Source organism: Somniosus microcephalus, unplaced genomic scaffold (genome assembly GCF_052327205.1).
Source record: "Somniosus microcephalus isolate GS21.2 unplaced genomic scaffold, FLI_Smic_1.0 unresolved_chr1, whole genome shotgun sequence".
Lineage (NCBI taxonomy): Eukaryota > Metazoa > Chordata > Chondrichthyes > Squaliformes > Somniosidae > Somniosus > Somniosus microcephalus.
The window spans coordinates 75,766,831-75,793,643 of record NW_028225179.1 but is presented as its reverse complement, the minus strand read 5'-3'; the positions used below and the strand labels follow the sequence as shown (position 1 = coordinate 75,793,643).

At 51.3% G+C, this 26,813-nt stretch overlaps 2 protein-coding genes across 2 annotated transcripts in view; both read right to left on the bottom strand.

Moving 5' to 3' along the window:
* The window catches only part of LOC147095502 (nitric oxide synthase 1-like), a 462,084-nt gene that overhangs the window by 362,881 nt on the left and 72,390 nt on the right, over window positions 1-26,813 (bottom strand). Inside the window, exons 7-12 of the mRNA XM_085974639.1 lie at window positions 26,649-26,788; window positions 25,973-26,147; window positions 21,334-21,435; window positions 20,238-20,432; window positions 11,771-11,856; window positions 4,468-4,612 (exon numbers count right to left, since the gene is read on the bottom strand). Of these exons, the coding sequence (XP_085830765.1) occupies window positions 4,468-4,612; window positions 11,771-11,856; window positions 20,238-20,432; window positions 21,334-21,435; window positions 25,973-26,147; window positions 26,649-26,788 (843 nt within the window). The remainder of the gene's footprint in view (window positions 1-4,467; window positions 4,613-11,770; window positions 11,857-20,237; window positions 20,433-21,333; window positions 21,436-25,972; window positions 26,148-26,648; window positions 26,789-26,813) is intronic.
* On the bottom strand, window positions 22,092-23,069 carry LOC147095503 (uncharacterized; the record flags this gene model as incomplete). Its single annotated transcript, XM_085974159.1, has 1 exon — window positions 22,092-23,069. A coding segment is annotated over one exon (978 nt), but the record flags the coding sequence as incomplete, so codon positions are not given.

Genomic DNA, 26,813 nt, shown 5'->3' with positions numbered 1-26,813 from the left:
CACGAATCTCCATCAAAGACGGACACCTCAGCACTTCACTCTACCGCAAGCCCACGGACAACCTCACAATGCTCCACTTCTCCAGCTTCCACCCTAATCACGTTAAAGAAGCCATCCCCTATGGACAAGCCCTGCGAATACACAGGATCTGCTCAGACGAGGAGGAACGCGATGGACACCTACATACGCTGAAAGACGCCCTCGTAAGAACGGGATATGACGCTCCACTCGTCGATCGACAGTTCCGACGGGCCACAGCGAAAAATCGCATAGACCTCCTCAGAAGACAAACATGGGAGACAACCAACAGAGTACCCTTCGTCGTCCAGTACTTCCCGGAGCGGAGAAACTACGCCATGTTCTTCGCAGCCTTCAACATGTCATCGATGATGATGAACACCTCGCTAAGGCCATCCCCACGCCTCCACTACTCGCCTTCAAACAGCCGCCTAACCTCAAACAGACCATCGTTCGCAGCAAATTACCCAGCTTTCAGGAGAACAGCGACCACGACACCACACAACCCTGCCACGGCAACCTCTGCAAGACATGCCAGATCATCAACACAGATACCATCATCACACATGAGGACACCACCCACCAGGTACATGGTACATACTCATTTGACTCGGCCAACGTTGTCTCCCTCATATGTTGCAGGAAAGGATGCCCCGGAACATGGAACATCGGCGAAACCATGCAGACACTGCGACAACGGATGAACGGACACCGCACAACAATCGCCAGGCAGGAGTGTTCCCTCCCAGTCGGGGAACACTTCAGCAGTCAAGGACATTCAGCCTCCGATCTTCGAGTAAGCATTCTCCATGGCGGCCTTCGAGACACACGACAATGCAAAATCGTCGAGTAGAAACTGATAGCCAAGTTCCGCACTCACGAGGACAGCCTCAACTGGGATCTTGGGTACATGTCACGCTACATGTAACCCCACCTGAAATAGAGTCATCCAGACTCAAGTCGTCGTTGGCTTGTTCTCTCTACACAGATGCGGCCGGACCTGCTGTGATTTCCAGCAAAAAAATAGTTTTTTGTTTTTTGTTTTTCATACAGACCCCAGCATCTGCAACATTTGACCCCCTGTGACCCCACCTCATTGTGCTTTGATGTAATGTTTTCCTGACTGACCTGTTCGGACACCATTCACACCTTTGATTGCTGTGATTATCTCTCTGCCAAGGTGTGATAAAGGGCAGTTAGAAAGATTACCTGTAATCATCTGGCAGTATTCTCTGACTATATATGCTGTGCCTATATGCATTTCTTCACTTCACCTGATGAAGGAGCAGCGCTCCGAAAGCTTGTGATTTCAAATAAAGCTGTTGAACTATAACCTGGTGTTGTGTGACTTCTTACATATATCTGTGCTGTACAAGAGCTGTACAGTGTGTCTCTGTGCTTAACTGGAGCTGTACTGTGTGTATCTGTGCTGTACTAGAACTGTACTGTGTGTATCTGTGCTGTACTAGAGATTTACTGCGTGTATCTATGCTGTACTGGATTTAACTGTGCTGTACTTAAGCTGTACTGTGTGTATCTGTGCTGTACTAGATCTGTACTCTGTATCTGTGCTGTACTAGAACTGTACTGTGTGTATCTGTGCTGTACTAGAGCTGTACTGTATGTATCTGTGCTGTACTGGAGCTGTACTGTGTTTATCTGTGCTGTACTAGAGCTGTACTGTATGTATCTGTGCTGTACTAGAGCTGTACTGTGTGTATCTGTGCTGTACTAGAGCTGTACTGTATGTATCTGTGCTGTACTGGAGCTGTACTGTGTTTATCTGTGCTGTACTAGAGCTGTACTGTGTTTATCTGTGCTGTACTAGAGCTGTACTGTGTGTATCTGTGCTGTACTGGAGCTGTACTGTGTTTATCTGTGCTGTACTAGAGCTGTACTGTGTGTATCTGTGCTGTACTAGAGCTGTACTGTATGTATCTGTGCTGTACTATAGCTGTACTATGTGTATCTGTGCTGTACTATAGCTGTACTGTGTGTATCTGTGCTGTACTGGAGCTGTACTGTGTTTATCTGTGCTGTACTAGAACTGTACTGTATGTATCTGTGCTGTACTGGAGCTGTACTGTGTTTATCTGTGCTGTACTAGAGCTGTACTGTGTGTATCTTAGCTGTACTAGAGCTGTACTGTGTTTATCTGTGCTGTACTAGAGCTGTACTGTGTGTATCTTAGCTGTACTAGAACTGTACTGTGTGTATCTATGCTGTACTAGAGCTGTACTGTGTTTATCTGTGCTGTACTAGAGCTGTACTGTGTGTATCTGTGCTGTACTAGAGCTGTACTGTGTGTATCTGTGCTGTACTAGAGCTGTTCTGTGTGTATCTGTGCTGTACTAGAGCTGTACTATGTGTATCTCTGCTGTACTAGAGCTGTACTGTGTGTATCTGTGTTGTACTGGAGCTGTACTGTGTGTATCTGTGCTGTACTACAGCTGTACTGTGTGTATCTGTACCGTACTGTGCATATCTGTTCAGTACTGGAGCTGTACTGTGTGTATCTATGCTGTACTAGAGCTGTACTGTGTGTATCTGTGCTTAACTGGAGCTGTACTGTGTGTATCTGTGCTGTACTAGAACTGTACTGTGTGTATCTGTGCTGTACTAGAGATTTACTGCGTGTATCTATGCTGTACTGGATTTAACTGTGCTGTACTTAAGCTGTACTGTGTGTATCTGTGCTGTACTAGATCTGTACTCTGTATCTGTGCTGTACTAGAACTGTACTGTGTGTATCTGTGCTGTACTAGAGCTGTACTGTGTGTATCTGTGCTGTACTATAGCTGTACTGTGTGTATCTGTGCTGTACTATAGCTGTACTGTGTGTATCTGTGCTGTACTGGAGCTGTACTGTGTTTATCTGTGCTGTACTAGAGCTGTACTGTGTTTATCTGTGCTGTACTATAGCTGTACTGTGTGTATCTGTGCTGTACTAGAGCTGTACTGTGTGTATCTGTGCTGTACTATAGCTGTACTGTGTGTATCTGTGCTGTACTATAGCTGTACTGTGTGTATCTGTGCTGTACTAGAGCTGTACTGTGTGTATCTGTGCTGTACTATAGCTGTACTGTGTGTATCTGTGCTGTACTAGAGCTGTACTGTGTGTATCTGTGCTGTACTAGAGCTGTACTGTATGTATCTGTGCTGTACTAGAGCTGTACTGTATGTATCTGTGCTGTACTATAGCTGTACTGTGTGTATCTGTGCTGTACTATAGCTGTACTGTGTGTATCTGTGCTGTACTAGAGCTGTACTGTGTTTATCTGTGCTGTACTATAGCTGTACTGTGTGTATCTGTGCTGTACTAGAGCTGTACTGTATGTATCTGCTGTACTAGAGCTGTACTGTATGTATCTGTGCTGTACTATAGCTGTACTGTGTGTATCTGTGCTGTACTATAGCTGTACTGTGTGTATCTGTGCTGTACTAGAGCTGTACTGTGTTTATCTGTGCTGTACTATAGCTGTACTGTGTGTATCTGTGCTGTACTGGAGCTGTACTGTGTGTATCTGTGCTGTACTAGAGCTGTACTGTGTTTATCTGTGCTGTACTAGAGCTGTACTGTGTGTATCTTAGCTGTACTAGAGCTGTACTGTGTTTATATGTGCTGTACTAGAGCTGTACTGTGTGTATCTTAGCTGTACTAGAGCTGTACTGTGTATCTGTGCTGTACTAGAGCTGTACTGTGTTTATCTGTGCTGTACTAGAGCTGTACTGTGTGTATCTGTGCTGTACTATAGCTGTACTGTGTGTATCTGTGCTGTACTATAGCTGTACTGTGTGTATCTGTGCTGTACTGGAGCTGTACTGTGTGTATCTGTGCTGTATTAGAGCTGTACTGTGTTTATCTGTGCTGTACTAGAGCTGTACTGTGTGTATCTTAGCTGTACTAGAGCTGTACTGTGTTTATCTGTGCTGTACTAGAGCTGTACTGTGTGTATCTATGCTGTACTAGAGCTGTACTGTGTGTATCTGTGCTGTACTAGAGCTGTACTGTGTGTATCTGTGCTGTACAAGAGCTGTACTATGTGTATCTCTGCTGTACTAGAGCTGTACTGTGTGTATCTGTGTTGTACTGGAGCTGTACTGTATGTATCTGTGCTGTACTACAGCTGTACTGTGTGTATCTGTACCGTACTGTGCATATCTGTTCAGTACTGGAGCTGTACTGTGTGTATCTCTGCTGTACTAGAGCTGTACTGTGTGTATCTATGCTGTACTAGAGCTGTACTGTGTGTATCTGTGCTGTACTAGAGCTGTACTGTGTGTATCTGTGCTGTAGTGTGTGTTTCTGTGCTGTACTAGATCTGAACGATTCTTCATACTTATCCCAGCTCTTAACGCTGACCTTATCTCTAACTGTAACCTTTATTCTGGTCACTCAGCCCAACTCAAACCCTGACCCCCACTCCTCCCTGGAACCCAAACTCTCACCTTTGGATCGAAGGCCTTCTTAAAGATTTCGCAGAGTTTCCTGGCGAACGTCTCTGATTTGCCAGTTTCTGTGGCATAAAGAATTGTCACCTTTACCCGCTTGGCCATAGCTCGGGACATCAGCTTCGCGGAAAACTTCACCGCACTGCAATACAACAGGAGAAGAACTGTGACCGGAACAACAGCCGACAGCTTCTTACAGACTGCCACCTCTCCAAAAAGACTGCACACATAAGAGCAGGAGGAGGTCATTTTGCCCCTCGAGCCTGCTCCGCCATTCAATAAGATCATGGCTGATCTGATCTTGGCCACAACTCCACTTCCCTGCCAGCTCCCCATAACCCTTCACTGCCTTACCATTCAAAAATCTGTCTATCTCCACCTTAAATATATTCAATGACCCAGCCTCCGCAGCTCTCTGAGGAAGGTAATTCCAAAGATTCACAGCCCTCTGAGAGAAGAAATTCCTCCTCATTTACGATTTAAAAGGGTTTCTCCTTATTCTGAAATTATGCCCCCTAGTTGTAGATCCTCTCTGCATCTACCCTGTCAAGCCCCTTCAGAATCTTATATGTTTCAATAAGATCCCCTCTCATTCTTCTAAACCCCAATGAGTATATGCTCAACCTTCCTTCATAATAAAACCCCTTCATCTCCAGAATCAACCTCGTGAACCTTCTCTGAACTGCCTCCAATGCAAGTATATCCTTCCTTAAATAAGGATACCAAAACTGTACACAGTACTCCAGGTGTGGTCTTACCAACGCCCAGTACAGTAGTAACAGGACTTCCCTACTTTTACGATAGCAAAATACTGCAGATGTTGGAAATCCGAAACAACAGAAAATGCTGGAAAAACTCAGCAGGTCAGGCAACATCCGTGGAGAGAAATTTGAGTTGACGTTTCGGGTCGAACCCTTCTTCAAAACTGGAAAGAAAAGAAAATAGATCGAAGGCAGGGCTGCGATCGAACAAAAGAATAAAAGAAACAAAAGAAGTAAAAGAGACAATAAAAGGTATTAGAAGCTAGACGAGATGGTAATAGGCTGAGATTAGGTGTAAAGTGTACTGGCAGGGCAAGAGATAGCTGCCAGGTGTGAGAGAGAAACAAAAGGGAAGCGGTGGGGGGTTGGGGGAAAGGAGTGGAAAAATTACAAGAAAAAATGAAATAGGGGCCGAGGTTATGATCTGAAATTGTTGAACTCGATATTGAGTCCGGAAGGCTGCAGAGTGCCTAATCGGAACATGAGGTGCTGTTCCTCGAGTTTACGTTGAGCTTCCGTGGAACAATACAAGAGGCCAAGGACGGTGAGGTCCGAGTGGGAATGGAGCGGTGAATTAAAATGACAGGCGACCGGAAGCTCGGGGTCACCCTTACGGACTGAACGGAGGTGTTCCGCAAAGCGGTCACCCAATCTGCGTTTGGTCTCTCCAATGTAGAGGAGACCGCATCGTGAGCAGTGAATACAGTATACTAGATTGCGGGAAGTACAAGTAAATCGCTGTTTCACCTGGAAGGGGTGTTTGGGACCCTGGACAGTGGGAAGGGTAGAGGTATAGGGGCAGGTGTTACATCTCCTCTGCTTGCACGGGAAGGTGCCAGGCGAAGGGGAAGGGCTGTTTGGGGTGATAGAGGAGTGGACTAGGGTGTCTCGGAGGGAGCGGTCCCTGCGGAATGCTGAAAGGGGAGGGGAGGGGAAGATACGTTTGGTGGTGGGATCACTTTGGAGGTAGCGGAAATGCCGGAGGATGATCCGTTGAATGTGGAGGCTGGTGGGGTGAAAGGTGAGGACAAGGGGAACCCTATCGTGGTTCCGGGAGGGAGGGGCAGGGGTGAGGGCAGAAGTGCGGGAGATAGAACTGACACGGTCGAAGGCAGTGTCAACCACGGTAGAGGGGAATCATCGGTTGCGGAAAAAGGAAGACATGTCTGAAGCACTGGTGTGGAAGGTGGCATCGTCGGAGCAGATACGGCGGAGACGGAGAAACTGGGAGAATGGAATAGAGTCCTTACAGGAAGCGGGGTGGGAGGAAGTTTAGTCCAGGTAGCTGTGGGAGTCAGTGGGCTTGTAGTGAAGATTGGTCGATAACCTATCCCCAGAGATGGAGACGGAGAAGTCGAGGAAGGGAAGGGAAGAGTCAGAGATGGACCATGTGAAGGTGAGGGAAGGGTGGAAATTGGAGGCAAAGTGAATGAAATTGTCAAGTTCGGGGCGAGAGCAGGAGACGGCACCGATACAGTCATCAATGTATCGGAAAAAGAGGTGAGGGAGGGGACCCGAGTAGGACTGGAACAAAGATTGCTCCACATAGCCCACGAAAAGGCAGGCATAGCTAGGACCCATGCGGGTACACATGGCAACACCTTTGATTTGGAGGAAATGAGTGGAGTTAAAGGAGAAGTTGTTCAATGTGAGAACAAGTTCAGCCAGGCGGAGGAGGGTGGTGGTGGATGGGGACTGGTCGGGCCTTTGTTCAAGGAAGAAGCGGAGCCCCCTCAGGCCATCCGGGTGGGGGATGGAGGTGTAGAGGGATTGTACGTCCATGGTGAAAAGGAAACGGTTGGGGCCAGCAAACTGGAAACTGTTAAAGTGGCGGAGGGCGTCCGAAGAGTCGCGGATGTAGGTGGGAAGAGACTGGACAAGGGGAGAAAAGATAGAGTCAAGATAGGAAGAGATAAGTTCCGTGGGGCAAGAACAGGCTAAAACGATGGGTCTACCAGGGCAGTCCTGTTTGTGGATCTTGGGAAGGAGGTAGAAGCGGGCTGTACGGGGTTGGGGAACTATGAGGTTGGTGGCAGCGGGGGGAAGATCTCCAGAGGAGATGAGGTCAGTGACAGTCTTGGAAATGGTGGTTTGATGTTCGGTAGTGGGGTCATGGTCCAGGTGGAGGTAGGAGGAGGTGTCGGAGAGTTGGCGTTCAGCATCTGCTAGATAGAGGTCAGTACGCCAAACAACAACAACACCACCCTTGTCAGCGGGTTTAATGACAATGTCAGGGTTGGATCTAAGAGAATGGAGTGCTGCGAGTTCAGAGGGAGGTAGGTTGGAGTGAGTGAGGGGAGCAGAGAAATGGAGACGGCCGATGTCACGTCGGCAGTTAGCGATGAAAAGATCTAGAGAGGGTAAGAGGCCAGGGGGAGGGGTCCAGGTAGAACGGGAATTCTGCAAGCGGGAGAAAGTGTCAGTTGTGCGGGGGTAAGACTCCTGGCCAGTGAAGTGGGCACGGAGACGAAGGCGGCGGAAAAAGAGCTCAACATCGTGCCGAGCTCGAAATTCATTGAGATGGGGGCGTAAGGGGATGAAGCTCAGGCCTTTGCTGAGGACTGATCGTTCGGGGTCAGAGAGTGGAAGGTCAGAGGGGATAGTGAAAACGCGGCAGGGGGTGGGATTGGGAGAAGGGGGGTCAGAAGAAAGTGAAGGGGAAGAAGGTTCCGGAGGGGCGTTGGTGTCCAAGAGTTGATGAAGCTTGCGATCCTTGACATCGGAAAGGAAGAAGAAAAGTTTTTTGTTGAAGCGTCGGATGAGTTGAAGGATGAAATGGAACTGTGGACCCGGACAGCTTTGAGAGAGAGTGCGCCGGTGTTGCTGAAGAGAGAAGTCGAGTGTGTTCATGTGGCGCCGCATGGCGTTGAGCGTGGATCTCAGGATGCGGCGAGAGCAGTAGTTCGAGGAACGATTAATATCTTGGAGATATTTGTAATCCTGGGTGGATCCGAAGCACGAAGGGTGGAAGTTTAGTTGGAATCCACGTGGAATAAGTCGGAACCGGAGACAGTTGCTGAGGAAAATGATGTGGCTGTGAAACCGAGTCTTGGCAGATACCTGATCAAACACGAGAAGGGAAACTGAAAGTAATGAAGATGAACAAGGTTGAAGAGCCAAACGGAGATCCCGTCGAAGAGAAGAGCAGAACTTCTTCAAGGTAGGCATTCCTAGAAGAGGTGTGGCAGTGAACCAAACACTAGTACGATAGCAAAATACTGCAGATGTTGGAAATCCGAAATAACAACAGAAAATGCTGGAAAAACTCAGCAGGTCAGGCAACATCCGTGGAGAGAAATTTGAGTTGACGTTTCGGGTCGAACCCTTCTTCAAAACTGGAAAGAAAAGAAAATAGATCAAAGGCAGGGCTGCGATCGGACAAAAGAATAAAAGAAACAAAAGAAGTAAAAGAGACAATAAAAGGTATTAGAAGCTAGACGAGATGGTAATAGGCTGAGATTAGGTGTAAAGTGTACTGGCAGGGCAAGAGATAGATGCCAGGTGTGAGAGAGAAACAAAAGGAAAGGGGGGGGGGTGGAAAAGGAGTGAAAAAGTTACAAGAAAAAATGAAATAGGGGCCGAGGTTATGATCTGAAATTGTTGAACTCGATATTGAGTCCAGAAGACTGCAGAGTGCCTAATCGGAAGATGAGGTGCTGTTCCTCGAGTTTACGTTGAGCTTCCGTGGAACAATACAAGAGGCCAAGGACGGTGAGGTCCGAGTGGAAATGGAGCGGTGAATTAAAATGACAGGCGACCAGAAGCTCGGGGTCACCCTTACGGACTGAACGGAGGTGTTCCGCAAAGCGGTCACCCAACCTGCGTTTGGTCTCCCCAATGTAGAGGAGACCGCATCGTGAGCAGCGAATACAGTATATTAAATTGCAAGAAGTACAAGTAAATCGCTGTTTCACCTGGAAGGGGTGTTTGGGGCCCTGGACAGTGGGAAGGGGGAGGTATAGGGGCAGGTGTTACATCTCCTCCGCTTGCATGGGAAGGTGCCAGGCGAAGGGGAAGGGCTGTTTCGGGTGATAGAGGAGTGGACTAGGGTGTCTCGGAGGGAGCAGTCCCTGCGGAATGCTGAAAGGGGAGGGGAGGGGAAGATACGTTTGGTGGTGGGATCACTTTGGAGGTAGCGGAAATGCTGGAGGATGATCCGTTGAATGTGGAGGCTGGTGGGGTGAAAGGTGAGGACAAGGGGAACCCTATTGTGGTTCCGGGAGGGAAACAAAACATAGAAACATAGAAGATAGGAGCAGGAGTAGGCCATTCGGCCCTTCGAGCCTGCTCCACCATTCAACGAGATCATGGCTGATCATCCAAACCCTAGCACCCGGTCCCTACACCGACAGCCATCCCACCCAAGCCCTATCCCCGTAACCCCACGTATTTAATCCCCCCTAACACTAAGGGCCAATTTTTATCATAGCCAATCATCCTAACCCGCACATCTTTGGACTGTGGGAGGAAACCGGGGCACCCGGAGGAAACCCACGCAAACACGGGGAGAATGTGCAAACTCCACACAGACAGTCACCCGAGGCCGGATTTGAACCCGGGTCCCTGGCGCTGTGAGGCAACAGAGTCCTTACAGGAAGCGGGGTGGGAGGAAGTGTAGTCCAGGTAGCTGTGGGAGTCAGTGGGCTTGTAGTGAATATTGGTCGATAACCTATCCCCAGAGATGGAGACTTTTATACTCCATTCCCTTTGCAATAAAGGCCAACATTCCATTTGCCTTCCTAATTACTTGCTGTACCTGCATGCTAACTTTTTGTGACTCATGTACAAGGACCCCCAGATCCCTCTGTACCTCAGCATTTTGTAATCTCTCTCCATTTAAATAATAATTTGCTTTTTTATTTTTGCTACCAAAGTGGTTAACCTCGCATTTTCCCACATTAAACTCCATCTGCCAGATTTTTGCCCACTCACTTAACCTATCTATATGCCTTTGGTGATTCTTTGCATCCTCCACACAATTTCCTTTCCCACCTATCTTTGTATCTTCAGCAAATTTGGCTACATTACACTCGGTCCCTTCATCTAAGTCATTAATATAGATTGTAAATAGTTGAGGCCCCAGCACTGATTCCTGCGGCACCCCACTAGTTACAGTTTGCCAACCTGAAAATGACCTATTTATCGCGACTCTCTGTTTTCTGTTCGTTAGCCAATCCTCTATCCATGCTAATATATTACCCCCAACCCTGTGAGCTCTTATCTTGTGCAGTGGCCTTTTATGTGGCACCTTATCGAATGCCTTCTCGAAATCCAAATACACGACATCTACTGGTTCCCCTTTATCCACCCTGCTCGTTACATCCTCAAAGAACTCCAGCAAATTTGTCAAACATGATTTCCCTTTCATAAAACCATGCTGACTCTGCTTGACTATATTATGATTTTCTAAATGTCCTGCTATCACTGCCTTAATGATGGACTCCAGCATTTTCCCAATGACAGATGTTAGGCTAACTGGTCGATAGTTGCCTGTTTTCTGTCTCCTTCCTTTCTTAAATAGGAGCGTTACACTTGCGGTTTTCCAGTCTGCTAAGACCTCTCCAGAATCCAGGGAATTGTGGTAGATTACAACCAATGCATCCACTATCTCTGCAGCCACTTCTTTTAAAACGCTAGGATGCAGGCCATTGGGTCCAGGGGACTTGTCCACCTTTAGTCCCATTAGTACTTTCTCTCTAATGATAGTGATTGCTTTAAGTTCCCCCCCATCCCAATAGCCCCTTGATTATCCATTATTGGGATGCTTTTAGTGTCTTCTACCATGAAGACTGATACAAAATATTTGTTCAAAGACTCTGCCATTTCCATTTCCCATTATTAATTCCCCAGACTCATCCTCTAGGGATCCAACGTTCACTTTAGCTACTCTCTTCCACAGTGGCATAGTGGTTAGCACTGTTGCCTCACAGCGCCAGGGACCCGGGTTCAAATCTGGCCTCGGGCGACTGTCTGTGTGGAGTTTGCACATTCTCCCCGTGTCTGCATGGGTTTTCTCCGGGTGCTCCGGTTTCCTCCCACAGTCCAAAGATGTGCAGGTTAGGTTGATTTGGCTATGATAAATTGACCCTTAGTGTTAGGGGGTTAAATACGTGGGGTTACGGGGATAGGGTGGGATATGTGTTGGTGATGGGCCGAAATGGCCTCTATCTGCACTGTAGATTCTGTGATTATATACCTGTAGAAGCTTTTACTGTCTGTTTTTATATTTCTTGCTAGCTTACTCTCATAAGATATCTTCTCTATCATTTTTTTAGTCATCCTTTGCTGGGTTTTTTTAATTTCCCAATCCTCTGGCCTTTCACTATTCTTCATAACATTGTATGCTTTTGTTTTCAATTTGATACCATCCTTTATTCCTTAGTTAGCCACGGATGGTTCATCCTCCTCAGTCTTTCTTTCTCACTGGAATATATCTTTGCTGAGAAACAGCGCCCATATCCCAGGCCAACTACAAGCCACACTCCTCCCACCAGGCACTTCACTCTCTGTCCAATCTCACAGTCCCAATCAGTTCTTACTTTGCGAGTTCCTTGAATCCAATTGTGCGCCTTTTCATTGGGAATCCCTCACTTCCTTTCCATACGTGAGTTTTCCAGGGATCTGGCTGGAAGTTTAAAAATAAATCGGTGAGCTTTTAATCACATTTCACATCCGAGAATTTCAGCACGGAACTAAGCCATTCGACCCATCGTACCTGCACCATTGCCAGGGTGAGTGCCAGTGATGGTGCCCGGTCTCGTGCCAAGCTCAGTGCCAGTGCTGCTGCAAATGATGAGGCCAGTGCTGGCCGTGGGGCTAGTGCTGAGGCCAGCGCTAGCTTCATAATGGAGCTCTCTAATCCAATCCCATCTATATCAATCACAGCTACCTCGCTCTGTGTACCTGGGACCCTCGCTCCGTGTACCTGGGACCCTCACTCCGTGTACCTGGGACCCTCGCTCCGTGTACCTGGGACCCTCGCTCCGTGTACCTGGGACCCTCGCTCCGTGTCCCTGGAACCCTCGCTCTGTGTACCTGGAAGAGCCCTCGCTCCGTGTACCTGTAACCCTCGCTCCGTGTACCTGGGACCCTTGCTCTGTGTACCTGGGACCCTCGCTCCGTGTACCTGGGACCCTCGCTCCGTGTACCTGGAACCCTCGCTCCATGTACCTGGAACCCTCGCTCCGTGTACCTGGAACCCTCGCTCCGTGTACCTGGAACCCTCGCTCCGTGTCCCTGGAACCCTCGCTCCGTGTACCTGGAACCCTCGCTCCGTGTACCTGGAACCTTCGCTCCGTGTACCTGGAACCCTCGCTCCGTGTCCCTGGAACCCTCGCTCCGTGTACCTGTAACCCTCGCTCCGTGTACCTGGAACCCTCGCTCTGTGTACCTGTAACCCTCGCTCCGTGTACCTGTAACCCTCGCTCCGTGTACCTGGGACCCTCGCTCCGTGTCCCTGGGACCCTCGCTCCGTGTACCTGTAACCCTCGCTCCGTGTACCTGGGACCCTTGCTCCGTGTACCTGGGACCCTCGCTCCGTGTACCTGGGACCCTCGCTCCGTGCACCTGGGACCCTCGCTCCGTGTACCTGGGACCCTCGCTCCGTGTACCTGGGACCCTCGCTCCGTGTACCTGGGACCCTCGCTCCGTGTACCTGGGACCCTCGCTCCGTGTACCTGGGACCCTCGCTCCGTGTCCCTGGGACCCTCGCTCCGTGTCCCTGGGACCCTCGCTCCGTGTACCTGGGACCCTCGCTCCGTGTACCTGGGACCCTCGCTCCGTGTACCTGGAACCCTCGCTCCGTGTACCTGTAACCCTCGCTCCGTGTACCTGGAACCCTCGCTCCGTGTCTCTGGAACCTTCGCTCCGTGTCCCTGGAACCCTCGCTCCGTGTCCCTGGAACCCTCGCTCCGTGTACCTGGAACCAGCGCTCCGTGTACCTGGAACCCTCGATCCGTGTACCTGTAACCCTTGCTCCGTGTACATAGAAACATAGAAGATAGGAGCAGAAGTAGGCCATTCAGCCCCTCGAGTCTGCTCCGCCATTTAATGAGATCATAGCTGACCATTCAAATTCAGTATCCTGTCCCTGCTTTCTCCCCATATCCCTTGATCCCTTTAGCCTTAAGAAATATATCTAACTCCTTCTTGAATATATTTAATGAATTGGCCTCAACCTCCATTTGTGGTAGAGAATTCCACAGATTCACCACTTTCTGGGTGAAGAAATTCCTCCTCATCTCTGTCCTAAATGGTTTACCCTTATCCTTCGACTGTGACCCCTGGTTCTGGACTCCCCCGCCATTGGGAACATCCTTCCTGCATCTAGTCTGTCTAGTCCTGTTAGAATTTTATAAGTTTCAATGAGATCCACTCTCATTCTTCTAAACTCCAGCGAATATAAGCCCAATCGACCCAATCTCTCCTCATACGTCATTCCTTCAGCCAGAAGTGCCGAGTGGATCTCGGCCTCCTCCTGAGGTCCCCAGCATCACAGATGCCAGTCTTCAGCCCATTCAATTCACTCCACGTGATGTCAAGAAACGGCTGAAGACACTGGATACTGCAAAGGCTATGGGCCCTGACAACATTCCGGCAATAGTACTGAAGACTTGTGCTCCAGAACTAGCTGCGCCCCTAGCCAAGCTGTTCCAGTACAGCTACAACACTGGCATCTACCTGGCAATGTGGAAAATTGCCCAAGTATGTCCTGTCTACAAAAAGCAGGACAAATCCGACCCGGCCAATTACCGTCCCATCAGTCTACTCTCAATCATCAGCAAAGTGATGGAAGGTGTCGTCGACAGTGCTATCAAGCGGCACTTACTCACCAATAACCTGCTAACTGACGCCTAGTTTGGGTTCCGCCAGGGCCACTCAGCTCCTGACCTCATTACAGATTTGGTCCAAACATGGACAAAAGAGCTGAACTCAAGAGGTGAGGTGAGAGTGACTGCCCTTGACATCAAGGCAGCATTTGATCGAGTGTGGCATCAAGGAGCCCTAGCAAAACTGAAGTCAATGGGAATCAAGGGAAAAACTCTCCATTGGTTGGAATCATACCTAGCACAAAGGAAGTTGGCTGTGGTTGTTGGAGGTCATTCATCTCAATCACATGACATCACTGCAGGAGTTCCTCAGGGCAGTGTCCTAGGCCCAACCATCTTCAGCTGTTTCATCAATGACCTTCCCTCCATCATAAGGTCAGAAGTGGGGATGTTCGCTGATGATTGCACACTGTTCAGCACCATTCGAGACTCGTCAGATACTGACGCAGTCCGTGTCCATATGCAGCAAGACCTGGACAACATTCAGACTTGGGCTGACAAGTGGCAAGTAACATTCGCACCGCACAAGTGCCAGGCAATGACCATCTCCAACAAGCGAGACTCTAACCATCTCCCCTTGACATTCAATGGCATTACCATCGCTGAATCCCCCACTATCAACATCCTGGGGGTTACCATTGATCAGAAACTGAATTGGACCAGCCATATAAATACTGTGGCTACAAGAGCAGGCCAGAGGCTGGGAATTCTGCGGCGAGTGTCTAACCTCTTGACTCCCCAAAGCCTTTCCACCATCTACAAGGCACAAGTCAGGAGTGTGATGGAATACTCTCCACTTGCCTGGATGAGTGCAGCTCCAACAACACTCAAGAAGCTCGACACCATTCAGGATAAAGCAGCCCGCTTGATTGGCACTCCATCCACCACCTTCAACATTCACTCCCTCCACCACCGGCGCACTGTGGCTGCAGTGTGTACCATCTACAAGATGCAATGCAGCAACTCGCCAAAGCTCCTTCAACAGCACCTTCCAAGCCTGCGACCTCTACCACTTAGAAGGACAAGGGCAGCAGACGCATGGGAACATCACCACCTACAAGTTCCCCTCCAAGCGACACACCATCCTGACTTGGACCTGTATCGCCGTTCCTTCACTGTCGCTGGGCCAAAATCCTGGAACTCCCTTCCTAACAGCATTGTGGGCGTACCTACACCATATAGACTGCAGCGGTTCAAGAAGGTGGCTCACCACCATCTTCTCAAAGGCAATTAGGGATGGGCACTAAATGCAGGCCTAGCCAGCGACGCCCACATCCCATCAAAGAATAAAAATTAAAAATTAAAATTCCTGCCATTCCAGGTATCAGTCTGGTGAATCTTCGCTGCACTCCCTCCATGGCAAGAACATCCTTTCTCAGATAAGGCGACCAAAACTGCACACAATACTCAAGATGTGGTCTCACCAAGGCCCTGTACAACTGCAGCAAGACATCCTTGCTCCTGTACTCGAACCCTCTTGCTACGAAGGCCAACATACCATTTGCCTTCCTAACCACCTGCTCCACCTGCACGCTTATGTTCAGCGACTGGTGCACAAGGACACCCAGATCTCGTTGCACTTCCCCTTCTCCCAATCTATTGCCGTTCAGATAATAATCTGCCTTCCTGTTTTTGCCACCAAAGTGGATAACCTCGCATTTATCCACGTTATATTGCATCTGCCATGCATCTGCACAATCACCCAACCTGTCCAAATCATACTGGAGTTTCTCAGCATTCTCCTCACAGCACACACGCCCACCCAGCTTTGTGTCGTCTGCAAACTTGGAGATATTACTTCTAGTTCCCTCATCTAGATCATTAATATATATTGTGAATAGCTGGGCTCCTAGCAACGATCCCTGTGGTACCCCACGAGTCACTGTCTGCCACTCAGAAAAAGACCCGTTTATTCCAACTCTTTGCTTCCTGTCTGCCAACCAGTTCTCTATCCAAGTCAGTGCCTTGCCCCCAAACCCATGTGCTTTAACTTTACATGCTAATCTCTTATGTGGGACCTTATCGGAAGCCTTCTGAAAGTCCAAATACACTGGTTCTCACTTATCTAGTCTACCAGTTACATCCTCAAAAAATTCCAGTAGACTAGTCAAGCACGATTTACCTTTTGTAAATCCATGTTGACTTTGTCTGATCCCGTCACTATTTTCCAAGTGCTCTGGTATTACATCTTTTATAATGGATTTTCCCCATGTCAGGCTTACCGGTCTACAATTCCCCGTTTTCTCTCTAACACCTTTTTTGAATAGTGGGGTTACATTAGCTACCCTCCAATCCATGGGAACTGTTCCAGAGTCTATAGAATTTTGGAAGATGACCAGCAATGCATCTACTATTTCTAGGGCCACTTCCTTAAGTACCCTAGGATGTAGATTATCAGGCCCTGGGGATTTATCAGCCTTCAATCCCGTCAATTTCCCTAACACCATTTCGGTACAATTACTGATTTCATTCAGTTCCTCCCTCTCATTAGACCCTATGTTCCCCGACATCTCTGGGAGGTTATTTGTGTCCTCCTTTGTGAAGACAGAACCAAAGTATGTATTTAATTGGTCTGCCATTTCTTTGTTCCCCATTATAAATTCCCCTGATTCTGACTGCAAGGGACCTACGCTTGACTTCACCAATCTTTTTCTCTTCACATATCTATAGAAGCTTTTACAGTCAGTTTTTAATGTTCCCTGCAAGCTCACTCTCATACTCTATTTCCCCCCTCTTAATTAATCCCTTTTTCCTCCTTTGCTGAATCCTAAACTGCTCCCAATCCTCAGGTTTGCTGCTTTTTCTGGCCAATTTATATGTCCTCTCCTTGGATCTTATGCTATCCCTAATTTCCCTTGTTAGCCACGGTTGAGTCACCTTTTTTGTTTTATTTTTATGCCAAACAGGGATGAACAAATTCTGTAGTTCATCTATGCGATCTTTAAATGTTTGCCATTGCCTATCCACCGTCAACCCTTTAAGTAACGTTCCCCAATCCATCCTAGCCAACTCGCGCCTTATAACATCATAGTTTCCTTTATTTAAATTCAGGACCCTAGTCTCCGAGTCAAATACTTCACTCTCCATCTTAATTAATAATTCTATCATATTATGATCGCTCCTCCCCAAGGGGCCTCGCACAACAAGATTGCTGATTAATCCTTTCTCATTACATAATACCCAATCTAAGATGGCCTGATCTCTAGTTGGTTCCTAGACATATTGGTCCAGGAAACCATCCCGTATACACTCCAGTAATTCCTCCTCCACAGTATTGTTACTAATTTGGTTAGCCCAATCTATATGTAGATTAAAGTCACCCATGATAACTGCTGTGCCCTTATTGCACGCGTCTCTAATTTCCCGATTAATGCCACCCCCAACCTCAGCATTACTGTTTGGGGGTCTGTATACAACTGCCACTAACGTTTTCTGCCCCATGGTATTTCTCAGCTCTCCCCATACAGATTCCACATCATCAGAGCTAATATCCTTCCTTACTATTGTGTTAATCTCCTCTTTAACTAGCAATGCTACCCCACCTCCTTTTCCTTTTTGCCTATGTTTCCTGAATATTGAATACCCCTGGATGTTGAATTCCCAACCTTGGCCACCCTGCAGCCATGTTTCCATAATCCCAATTATATCATATCCGTTTACATCTATTTGCGCAGCTAATTCATCCACCTTATTACGAATGCTCCTCGCATTAGGACACAACGCCTTCAGGCTTGTTTTTTTTAACACTCTTAGACCTTTTAGAATTATTATTTACTGTGGCCATGTTTGATTTAAACCCTTGATTTCTCTGACTGCCACTTTTGCTTTTCTCCTTCCTGTCTTTTGCTTCTATCCTTGCTTCCCTTTCATCTGCCTCCTTGCACAGGTTCCCAACCTCCTGCCATTTTAGTTTAAACCCTCCCCAGCAGCACTAGCAAACACTCCCCCTAGGACATCGGTCCCGGCCTTGCCCAGGTTTGTACTCGTCCCACCTCCCCCAGAATCGGTTCCAATGTCCCAGGAATTTGAATCCCTCCCCCTTGCATCATTCCTCTAGCCACGTATTCATCTGAAAAATCCTTCTATTTCTACCCTGACTAGCACGTGGCATTGGTAACAATCGTGAGATTGCTACCTTTGAGGTCCTATTTTTTAAATTTACCTCCCAACTCCCTATATTCAGCTTTTAGGACCTCATCCCGGTTTTTACCTATATCGTTGGCACCTATATGCACCACAACAAGTGGCTGGCCACCCTCCCCCTCCAGAATGCCCTGCAGCCGCTCCGAGACATCCTTGACCCTTGCACTAGGGAGGCAACATACCATCCTGGAGTCTTGTTTGCGGTCGCAGAAATGCCTATCTATTCCCCTTACAATAGAATCCCCTATCACTATAGCTCTTCCGCTCTTTTTCCTCCCGTCCTGTGCAGCAGAACCACCCATGGTGCCAGGAAGTTGGCTACTGCTGTCTTCCCCGATAAGCCATCTCCCTCAACAATATCCAAATTGGTATATCTGTTTGAGAGGGGGATGACCACAGGGGACCCCTGCACTACCTGCCTGCGCCTACTACTCTGCCTGGTGGTCACCCATGCCCTTCCTGCCTGTGCAACCTTTACCTGCGGTGTGACCAAATCCCTAACCATGCTATCCACGATGTCCTATGTATCCATTCGCAGCTCCAGCGCCACAGTGCGGTCTGTCAGTAGCTGCAGCTGGATACACTTTCCGCACACATGGTCGTCAAGTGTCCCTGATTTCCCACATAGCGCAGGAGGATCATGCCACGGGGTGGAGCTGTCCTGCCAGGACTTACCTTATAATTAATTTAAATAAAATCAATACCACTAATTACACTACAATGAAATGATATACTCAAGGGCCCTTGGTTACTAGGACTCCCCGATACACAACAGGGACCTTAGAAACTTTAACCACGAAAATTAAGACCTTCTAAACTTTATAAACTATTAATCTTAACTGTCAAACTATAGGGTGGTATAAATACTCACCTAGTCGTACTCACCAAATCAGCTGCTTCCCCTTGCCCACATCACTTTTTGAATCGTGACGTGGCACCCGAACGCTGTCGCCGGTCTGTGAGATTGGTAAGCCTTGTAGCGCTGCTCTCCCCGCTGGAACACTCGCTCCGTGCGCCTGGAACCCTCGCTCCGTGTACCTGGAACCCTCGATCCGGGTACCTGGACCCCTCGTTCCGTGTACCTGGAACCCTCGATCCGGGTACCTGGAACCCTCGCTCCGTGTACCTGGAACCCTCGCTCCATGCACCTGTAACCCTCGATCCGTGCACCTGTAACTCTTGATCATGGGTCATCGTGGGTGAGGGATATGGTGACAACATCTTAAGGTCGGGTTCAGGAGATGTGGAGAAGGTCTATAGGTAGGGTTGGGGAGATGCAGAGAAGGTCTTTTAGTAGGGTTGGGGGCAATGGAGAGATGGTTTTTAGGTAGTTTGTGGAGATGGGGAGATGGTCTTTAGGAAGGGTTTGGGAGATGGGGAGAAGGTATTTTGGTAGGGTTGGGGGTGATGGGGAGAAGGTCTTTTGGTAGGTTGGGGAGATGGGGAGAAAGTCTTGAAGTAGGGTTGGGGGAGATGGGGAGAAGGTGTTTAGGTAGGGTTGGGGAGATGGAGTGAATTTCTATTGGTAAGTTGTGGAGATGGAGTGAAGGTCTTTAGGTAGGTGGGGCAGATGTGGAGAGGATCTATTGGTAGGGTTAGGGAGATGGACGAAGGTATTTAAATAGGGTTGGGGTAGATGGGGTGATGGTCTTTAGGTAGGTTTGAGGGCGATGGAGAGAAGTTCTTTTGGTAGGTTGGGGAGATGGGGGAATGCCTTTAGGTAGGGTTTGGGAGGAGGTCTATAGGTAGGGTTGGGGAGGTGGGGAGAAGGTCTTTAGGTAGGGTTGGGGAGGTGGGGAGAAGGTCTTTAGGTAGGGTTAGGGTAGATGCAGCTAAGGTCTTTAGGTAGGTTTAGAGAGATGGGGAGAAGGTCTTTAGGTAGGGTTGGTGAGTTGCGGAAAAGATCTTTAGGTACGTTTGGGGAGCGGGGAGAAGGTATTTAGTTAGGGTTTGGGAGGTGGGGGAGAGGGTCTTTAGTTAGGGTTGGGGATATGGGGAGAAGCTCTTTAGGTGATTGTCCATCGAGAAACATTACCTGGTAGGAGAATGCTGGGGACAAATTGTAGTTGAGGAATTCCTGGTGGAATGCCGGAGTTAGGCTTCCCGATATTGGAGGCACAACCCAAACCCAGTCTGTTGGACAGCCACTGCGGATGCGGTACTCGTTCTCCAGATGCTTCATGAAGGACTCGGTGATAGTGTGGTGATCGACAATTGTCACTTTAGCAAGCTGAAAACACAAGAGTTTAACATTCCCCATTACAGTGTGAGGTCAATGCAGCAAGCTCCCTCTGAGGAGGGAGGCCAGACGTAATGGAACTGGTGTGCTGATAACCCACCAAACCACCATGGACTGGACAAGCGAGGGCCCTTCCGGTCAGTGGGAGGGGCCAGGATCCCCCAGGGGTCAGTGGGAGGGGCCAGGAGACCCTGTGGGTCAGTGGGAGGGGCCATGAGCCACCATGTGTCAGTGGGAGTGGACAGGAGCCCCCAGGGGTCAGTGGTAAGGGCCAGGAGCCCCTCGGGGTCAGTGGGAGGGGCCAGGAGCTATCAGGGGTCAGTGGAAGGGGCCAGAAGCCCCCAGGGGTCAGTGGGAGGGGCCAGGAGACCCTGTGGGTCTGTAGGAGCGGCCAGGAGCCCCCAGGGGTCAGTGGGAGTGGCCTGGAGCCCCTCAGGGTCAGTGGGAGGGGCCAGGAGCCCCTCAGGCTCAGTGGGCATGGCCAGGATCCCCTGCAGGTCAGTAGGAGGTGCCAGGAGTCCCTCAGGGTCAGTAGGAGGGGCCAGGAGACCCTGCGCTTTATAGGAGACTGTGCCTCAGTTTGTTTTGATTGGTTGGCTGGTAGACAGCCTGCACTTCTGATAGGAGTGTCTCAGCCGGTGGTCCAATCACTGAGCTCCGTGATGTTCCCCCACCTCCCCCAACAGTCCGACAGTTTCCCACTTCCAGCCTTCCTGGGAGAGGCGGCCAATTTACTGCCATGTCCCCGAGGAGTGAAAGGTCAGCAGCTGACCCATTGTCCAACCCTAGTCCTCCATCAGAGAGAGGAGGCCTTCAACCTTTCCGTCTGTCCCCAGGTCCCAGCGGGTGAAAGGTCACTGTCACACCCAGCATGGCCAAATCCTGATTCTACCTGGAAGCTGTGAAGAACAGCAACAGTAGTTTCGACAGCGGCCTTGTCCTTCCACAGTGATGAGATCTTCTGGGTCTCCAAACCCATCTTCTCTGCAATTTCCTGGGGAAGAGTAAAAGGGGAAATGTGAATAAAAGGTGTGTTCGGTGAATAAAAATGGGCGGGGTGTGCAGAGTGAAGGGCGGGATGTGGAGAGTGAAGGGCGGGGTGTGGAGAGTGAAGGGCGGGGTGTGGAGAGTGAAGGGCGGGGTGTGGAGAGTGAAGGACGGGGTGTGGAGAGTGAAGGGCGGGGTGTGGAGAGTGAAGGGCGGGGTGTGGAGAGTGAAGGGCGGGGTGTGGAGAGTGAAGGGCGGGGTGTGGAGAGTGAAGGGCGGGGTGTGGAGAGTGAAGGGCGGGATGTGGAGAGTGAAGGGCGGGGTGTGGAGAGTGAAGGGCGGGATGTGGAGAGTGAAGGGCGGGATGTGGAGAGTGAAGGGCGGGATGTGGAGAGTGAAGGGCGGGATGTGGAGAGTGAAGGGCGGATGTGGAGAGTGAAGGGCGGATGTGGAGAGTGAAGGGTGGGGTGTGGAGAGTGAAGGGCGGGGTGTGGAGAGTGAAGGGCCGGACGTGGAGTGTGAAGGGCCGGACGTGGAGAGTGAAGGGTGGGGTATGGAGAGTGAAGGGCGGGGTGTGGAGAGTGAAGGGTGGGGTGTGGAGAGTGAAGGGCGGGGTGTGGAGAGTGAAGGGCGGATGTGGAGAGTGAAGGGCGGGATGTGGAGAGTGAAGGGCGGGATGTGGAGAGTGAAGGGCGGGATGTGGAGAGTGAAGGGCGGGATGTGGAGAGTGAAGGGCCGGATGTGGAGTGTGAAGGGCGGGATGTGGAGAGTGAAGAGCGGGATGTGGAGAGTGAAGGGCGGGGTGTGGAGAGTGAAGGGCGGGGTGCGGAGAGTGAAGGGCGGGGTGTGGAGAGTGAAGGGCGGGGTGTGGAGACTGAAGTGCGGGGTGTGGAGAGTGAAGGGCGGGGTGTGGAGAGTGACGGGCGGGGTGTGGAGAGTGAAGGGCGGGGTGTGGAGAGTGAAGGGCGGGGTGTGGAGAGTGAAGGGCGGGGTGTGGAGAGTGAAGGGCGGGGTGTGGAGAGTGAAGGGCCGGATGCGGAGAGTGAAGGGCGGGGTGTGGAGAATGAAGGGCGGATGTGGAGAGTGAAGGGCGGATGTGGAGTGTGTAGGGCGGGATGTGGAGAGTGAAGGGCCGGATGTGGAGAGTGAAGGGCGGGATGTGGAGAGTGAAGGGCGGGGTGTGGAGTGTGAAGGGCGGGATGTGGAGAGTGAAGGGCGGGATGTGGAGAATGAAGGGCCGGATGTGGAGAGTGAAGGGCGGGATGTGGAGAGTGAAGGGCGGGATGTGGAGAGTGAAGGGCGGGATGTGGAGAGTGAAGGGCGGGATGTGGAGAGTGAAGGGCGGGGTGTGGAGAGTGAAGGGCCGGATGTGGAGAGTGAAGGGCGGGGTGTGGAGAGTGAAGGGCCGGATGTGGAGTGTGAAGGGCGGGGTGTGGAGAGTGAAGGGCGGGGTGTGGAGAGTGAAGGGCGGGATGTGGAGAGTGAAGGGCGGGGTGTGGAGACTGAAGGGCGGGGTGTGCAGAGTGAAGGGCGGGGTGTGGACACTGAAGGGCGGGGTGTGGAGAGTGAAGGGCGGGATGTGGAGTGTGAAGGGCGGGGTGTGGAGAGTGAAGGGCGGGGTGTGGAGAGTGAAGGGCGGGATGTGGAGAGTGAAGGGCGGGATGTGGAGAGTGAAGGGCGGGGTGTGGAGAGTGAAGGGCCGGATGTGGAGAGTGAAGGGCGGGGTGTGGAGAGTGAAGGGCGGGATGTGGAGAGTGAAGGGCGGGATGTGGAGAGTGAAGGGCGGGATGTGGAGAGTGAAGGGCCGGATGTGGAGAGTGAAGGGCCGGATGTGGAGAGTGAAGGGCGGGGTGTGGAGAGTGAAGGGCGGGGTGTGGAGAGTGAAGGGCGGGATGTGGAGAGTGAAGGGCGGGATGTGGAGAGTGAAGGGCCGGATGTGGAGAGTGAAGGGCCGGATGTGGAGAGTGAAGGGCGGGGTGTGGAGAGTGAAGGGCGGGGTGTGGAGAGTGAAGGGCGGGGTGTGGAGAGTGAAGGGCGGGGTGTGGAGAGTGAAGGGCGTGGTGTGGAGTGTGAAGGGCGGGATGTGGAGAGTGAAGGGCGGGATGTGGAGAGTGAAGGGCGGGATGTGGAGAGTGAAGGGCGGGATGTGGAGAGTGAAGGGCGGGGTGTGGAGAGTGAAGGGCGGGATGTGGAGAGTGAAGGGCGGGATGTGGAGAGTGAAGGGCGGGGTGTGGAGTGTGAAGTGCGGGATGTGGAGAGTGAAGGGCCGGGTGTGGAGAGTGAAGGGCGGGGTGTGGAGAGTGAAGGGCGGGATGTGGAGAGTGAAGGGCGGAGTGTGGAGAGTGAAGGGCGGTATGTGGAGAGTGAAGGGCCGGGTGTGGAGAGTGAAGGGCGGGGTGTGGAGAGTGAAGGGCCGGATGTGGAGAGTGAAGGGCGGGATGTGGAGAGTGAAGGGCGGGATGTGGAGAGTGAAGGGCGGGGTGTGGAGAGTGAAGGGCGGTATGTGGAGAGTGAAGGGCGGGATGTGGAGAGTGAAGGGCGGGATGTGGAGAGTGAAGGGCGGGGTGTGGAGTGTGAAGGGCGGGATGTGGAGAGTGAAGGGCGGGGTGTGGAGAGTGAAGGGCGGGGTGTGGAGAGTGAAGGGCCAGGTGTGGAGAGTGAAGGGCGGGATGTGGAGAGTGAAGGGTGGGGTGTGGAGAGTGAAGGGCGGGGTGTGGACAGTGAAGGGCGGTGTGTGGAGAGTGAAGGGCGGGGTGTGGAGAGTGAAGGGCCAGGTGTGGAGAGTGAAGGGCGGGATGTGGAGAGTGAAGGGTGGGGTGTGGAGAGTGAAGGGCGGGATGTGGAGAGTGAAGGGCGGGGTGTGGAGAGTGAAGGGCGGGGTGTGGAGAGTGAAGGGCGGGGTGTGGACTGTGAAGGGCGGTGTGTGGAGAGTGAAGGGCGGGGTGTGGAGAGTGAAGGGCCGGGTGTGGAGAGTGAAGGGCGGGATGTGGGGAGTGAAGGGCGGGGTGTGGAGAGTGAAGGGCGGGATGTGGAGAGTGAAGGGCGGGATGTGGAGAGTGAAGGGCCGGGTGTGGAGAGTGAAGGGCGGGGTGTGGAGAGTGAAGGGCCGGGTGTGGAGAGTGAAGGGCGGGATGTGGAGAGTTAGGGGCGGGGTGTGGAGAGTGGGTGGGATTGGGTGATTCCGAGATTGGGTGGGATTGGGGGATACGGAGATTGGAGAGTGAAGGGTGGGATATGGAGAGTGAAGCGCCGGATGTGGAGAGTGAAGGGTGGGATGTGGAGAGTGAAAGGCGGGATATGGAGAGTGGGTGGGATTGGGGGATACGGAGAGTGGGTGGGATTGGGGGATACGGAGAGTGGGTGGGATTGGGGATACGGAGAGTGGGTGGGATTGGGGGATACGGAGAGTGGGTGGGATTGGGGGATACGGAGAGTGGGTGGGATTGGGGGATACGGAGAGTGGGTGGGATTGGGGGATACGGAGAGTGGGTGGGATTGGGGGATACGGAGAGTGGGTGGGATTGGGGGATACGGAGAGTGGGTGGGATTGGGGGATACGGAGAGAGGGTGGGATTGGGGGATACGGAGAGTGGGTGGGATTGGGGGATACAGAGAGTGGGTGGGATTGGGGGATACGGAGAGTGGGTGGGATTGGGGGATACAGAGAGTGGGTGGGCTTGGGGGATATGGAGATTTGGTGGGATTGGGGGATACGGAGAGTGGGTGGGATTGGGGATACGGAGAGTGGGTGGGATTGGGGATACGGAGAGTGGGTGGGATTGAGGGATACGGAGAGTTGGTGGGATTGGGGGATACGGAGAGTGGGTGGGATTGGGGATACGGAGAGTGGGTGGGATTGAGGGATACGGAGAGTGGGTGGGATTGGGGGATACGGAGAGTGGGTGGGATTGGGGATACGGAGAGTTGGTGGGATTGGGGGATACGGAGAGTGGGTGGGATTGGGGGATACGGAGAGTGGGTGGGATTGGGGATACGGAGAGTGGGTGGGATTGGGGATACGGAGAGTGGGTGGGATTGGGGGATACGGAGAGTGGGTGGGATTGGGGGATACGGAGAGTGGGTGGGACTGGGGGATACGGAGAGTGGGTGGGATTGGGGGATACGGAGAGTGGGTGGGATTGGGGGATACGGAGAGTGGGTGGGATTGGGGATACGGAGAGTGGGTGGGATTGGGGATACGGAGAGTGGGTGGGATTGAGGGATACGGAGAGTTGGCGGGATTGGGGGATACGGAGAGTGGGTGGGATTGAGGGATACGGAGAGTGGGTGGGATTGGGGGATACGGAGAGTGGGTGGGATTGGGGATACGGAGAGTGGGTGGGATTGGGGGATACGGAGAGTGGGTGGGATTGGGGGATACGGAGATTGGGGACGGTTTACTCCTCACAATGGTGCAGCTTGTTGGGGCTGTTGCCCTTTCGATCAAATCCTGCAGCATCCAGTCGGCCCTGAATGGATGGGTCAGTTTGGATCTTTGCTATGTCCGAACCTGACTCTCTGATAATGAAAGGCGGGATCCCTACCTGTAGCAGGTCATATCGTGCCGAGTCGCAGTAATTCCTCACACCAATCTCTGTGCCCGTGTACCAACCATTGAAGGGCGAGGCTGGGAACTCCAAACCTCCAATGTCAAGCATCATGTTAGAAACGGCCGGGAGTACGTACCATTTTAGATTGAGGTCAGCGAACCATTTGAACCTGGTGAGAGAGGGATAATGAAGGTGAAGAGCAGACAGCAAGTAACTGGCCTGAATCACAGCTACACCAGGCCTACACAAGCCTCAGGCCTAAAGTACATCTACATTCAGCCTACACCTGGCTGCAGTTCTGAATCACATCTGTAGTAGGCCTACACCACTGCTACTCCAGGCCTCAGTCGCAACTGCTCCTGGGCTACAACAACCTCTAAGCTTGAACAACAGCAAGTGTAGGCTGAGGTGTACACCAGCTCTGAGGCCTGAATCATACCCCCGCTCAGCCAACCTCAGCCCCTGTACGAGTCTCGTCTTAAGGCGTCAGTCTCACCAACACTGGGCCTACTCCAGCCTACAGCCAGCATTTCCATCTGCTCCTGGTGCATCCGTGGTCCTAGCAGTGGAAGTGTGTCTGCAGTTATGAGGCTCGGAGCAGCAGGCACTGAGGCATACTGGGTGATTCGAATGGGCAGGGCAGTGGGAAATGCCCTCAATCCTGACTTACTGTGGGTGTCGTATGGATACTTCCAGGATCAGTTCTGGTGGGATTTCAAAGAGCTCAGGGTCCTCGCCGTTGGCTTGTAACACTAAGGGCAGCACTGTGAATCGGCTTCTTTCGGGCTTCCAGCCCAGCTGCAGGCAAAGCTGGAAACAGGTCATATAATAGGGG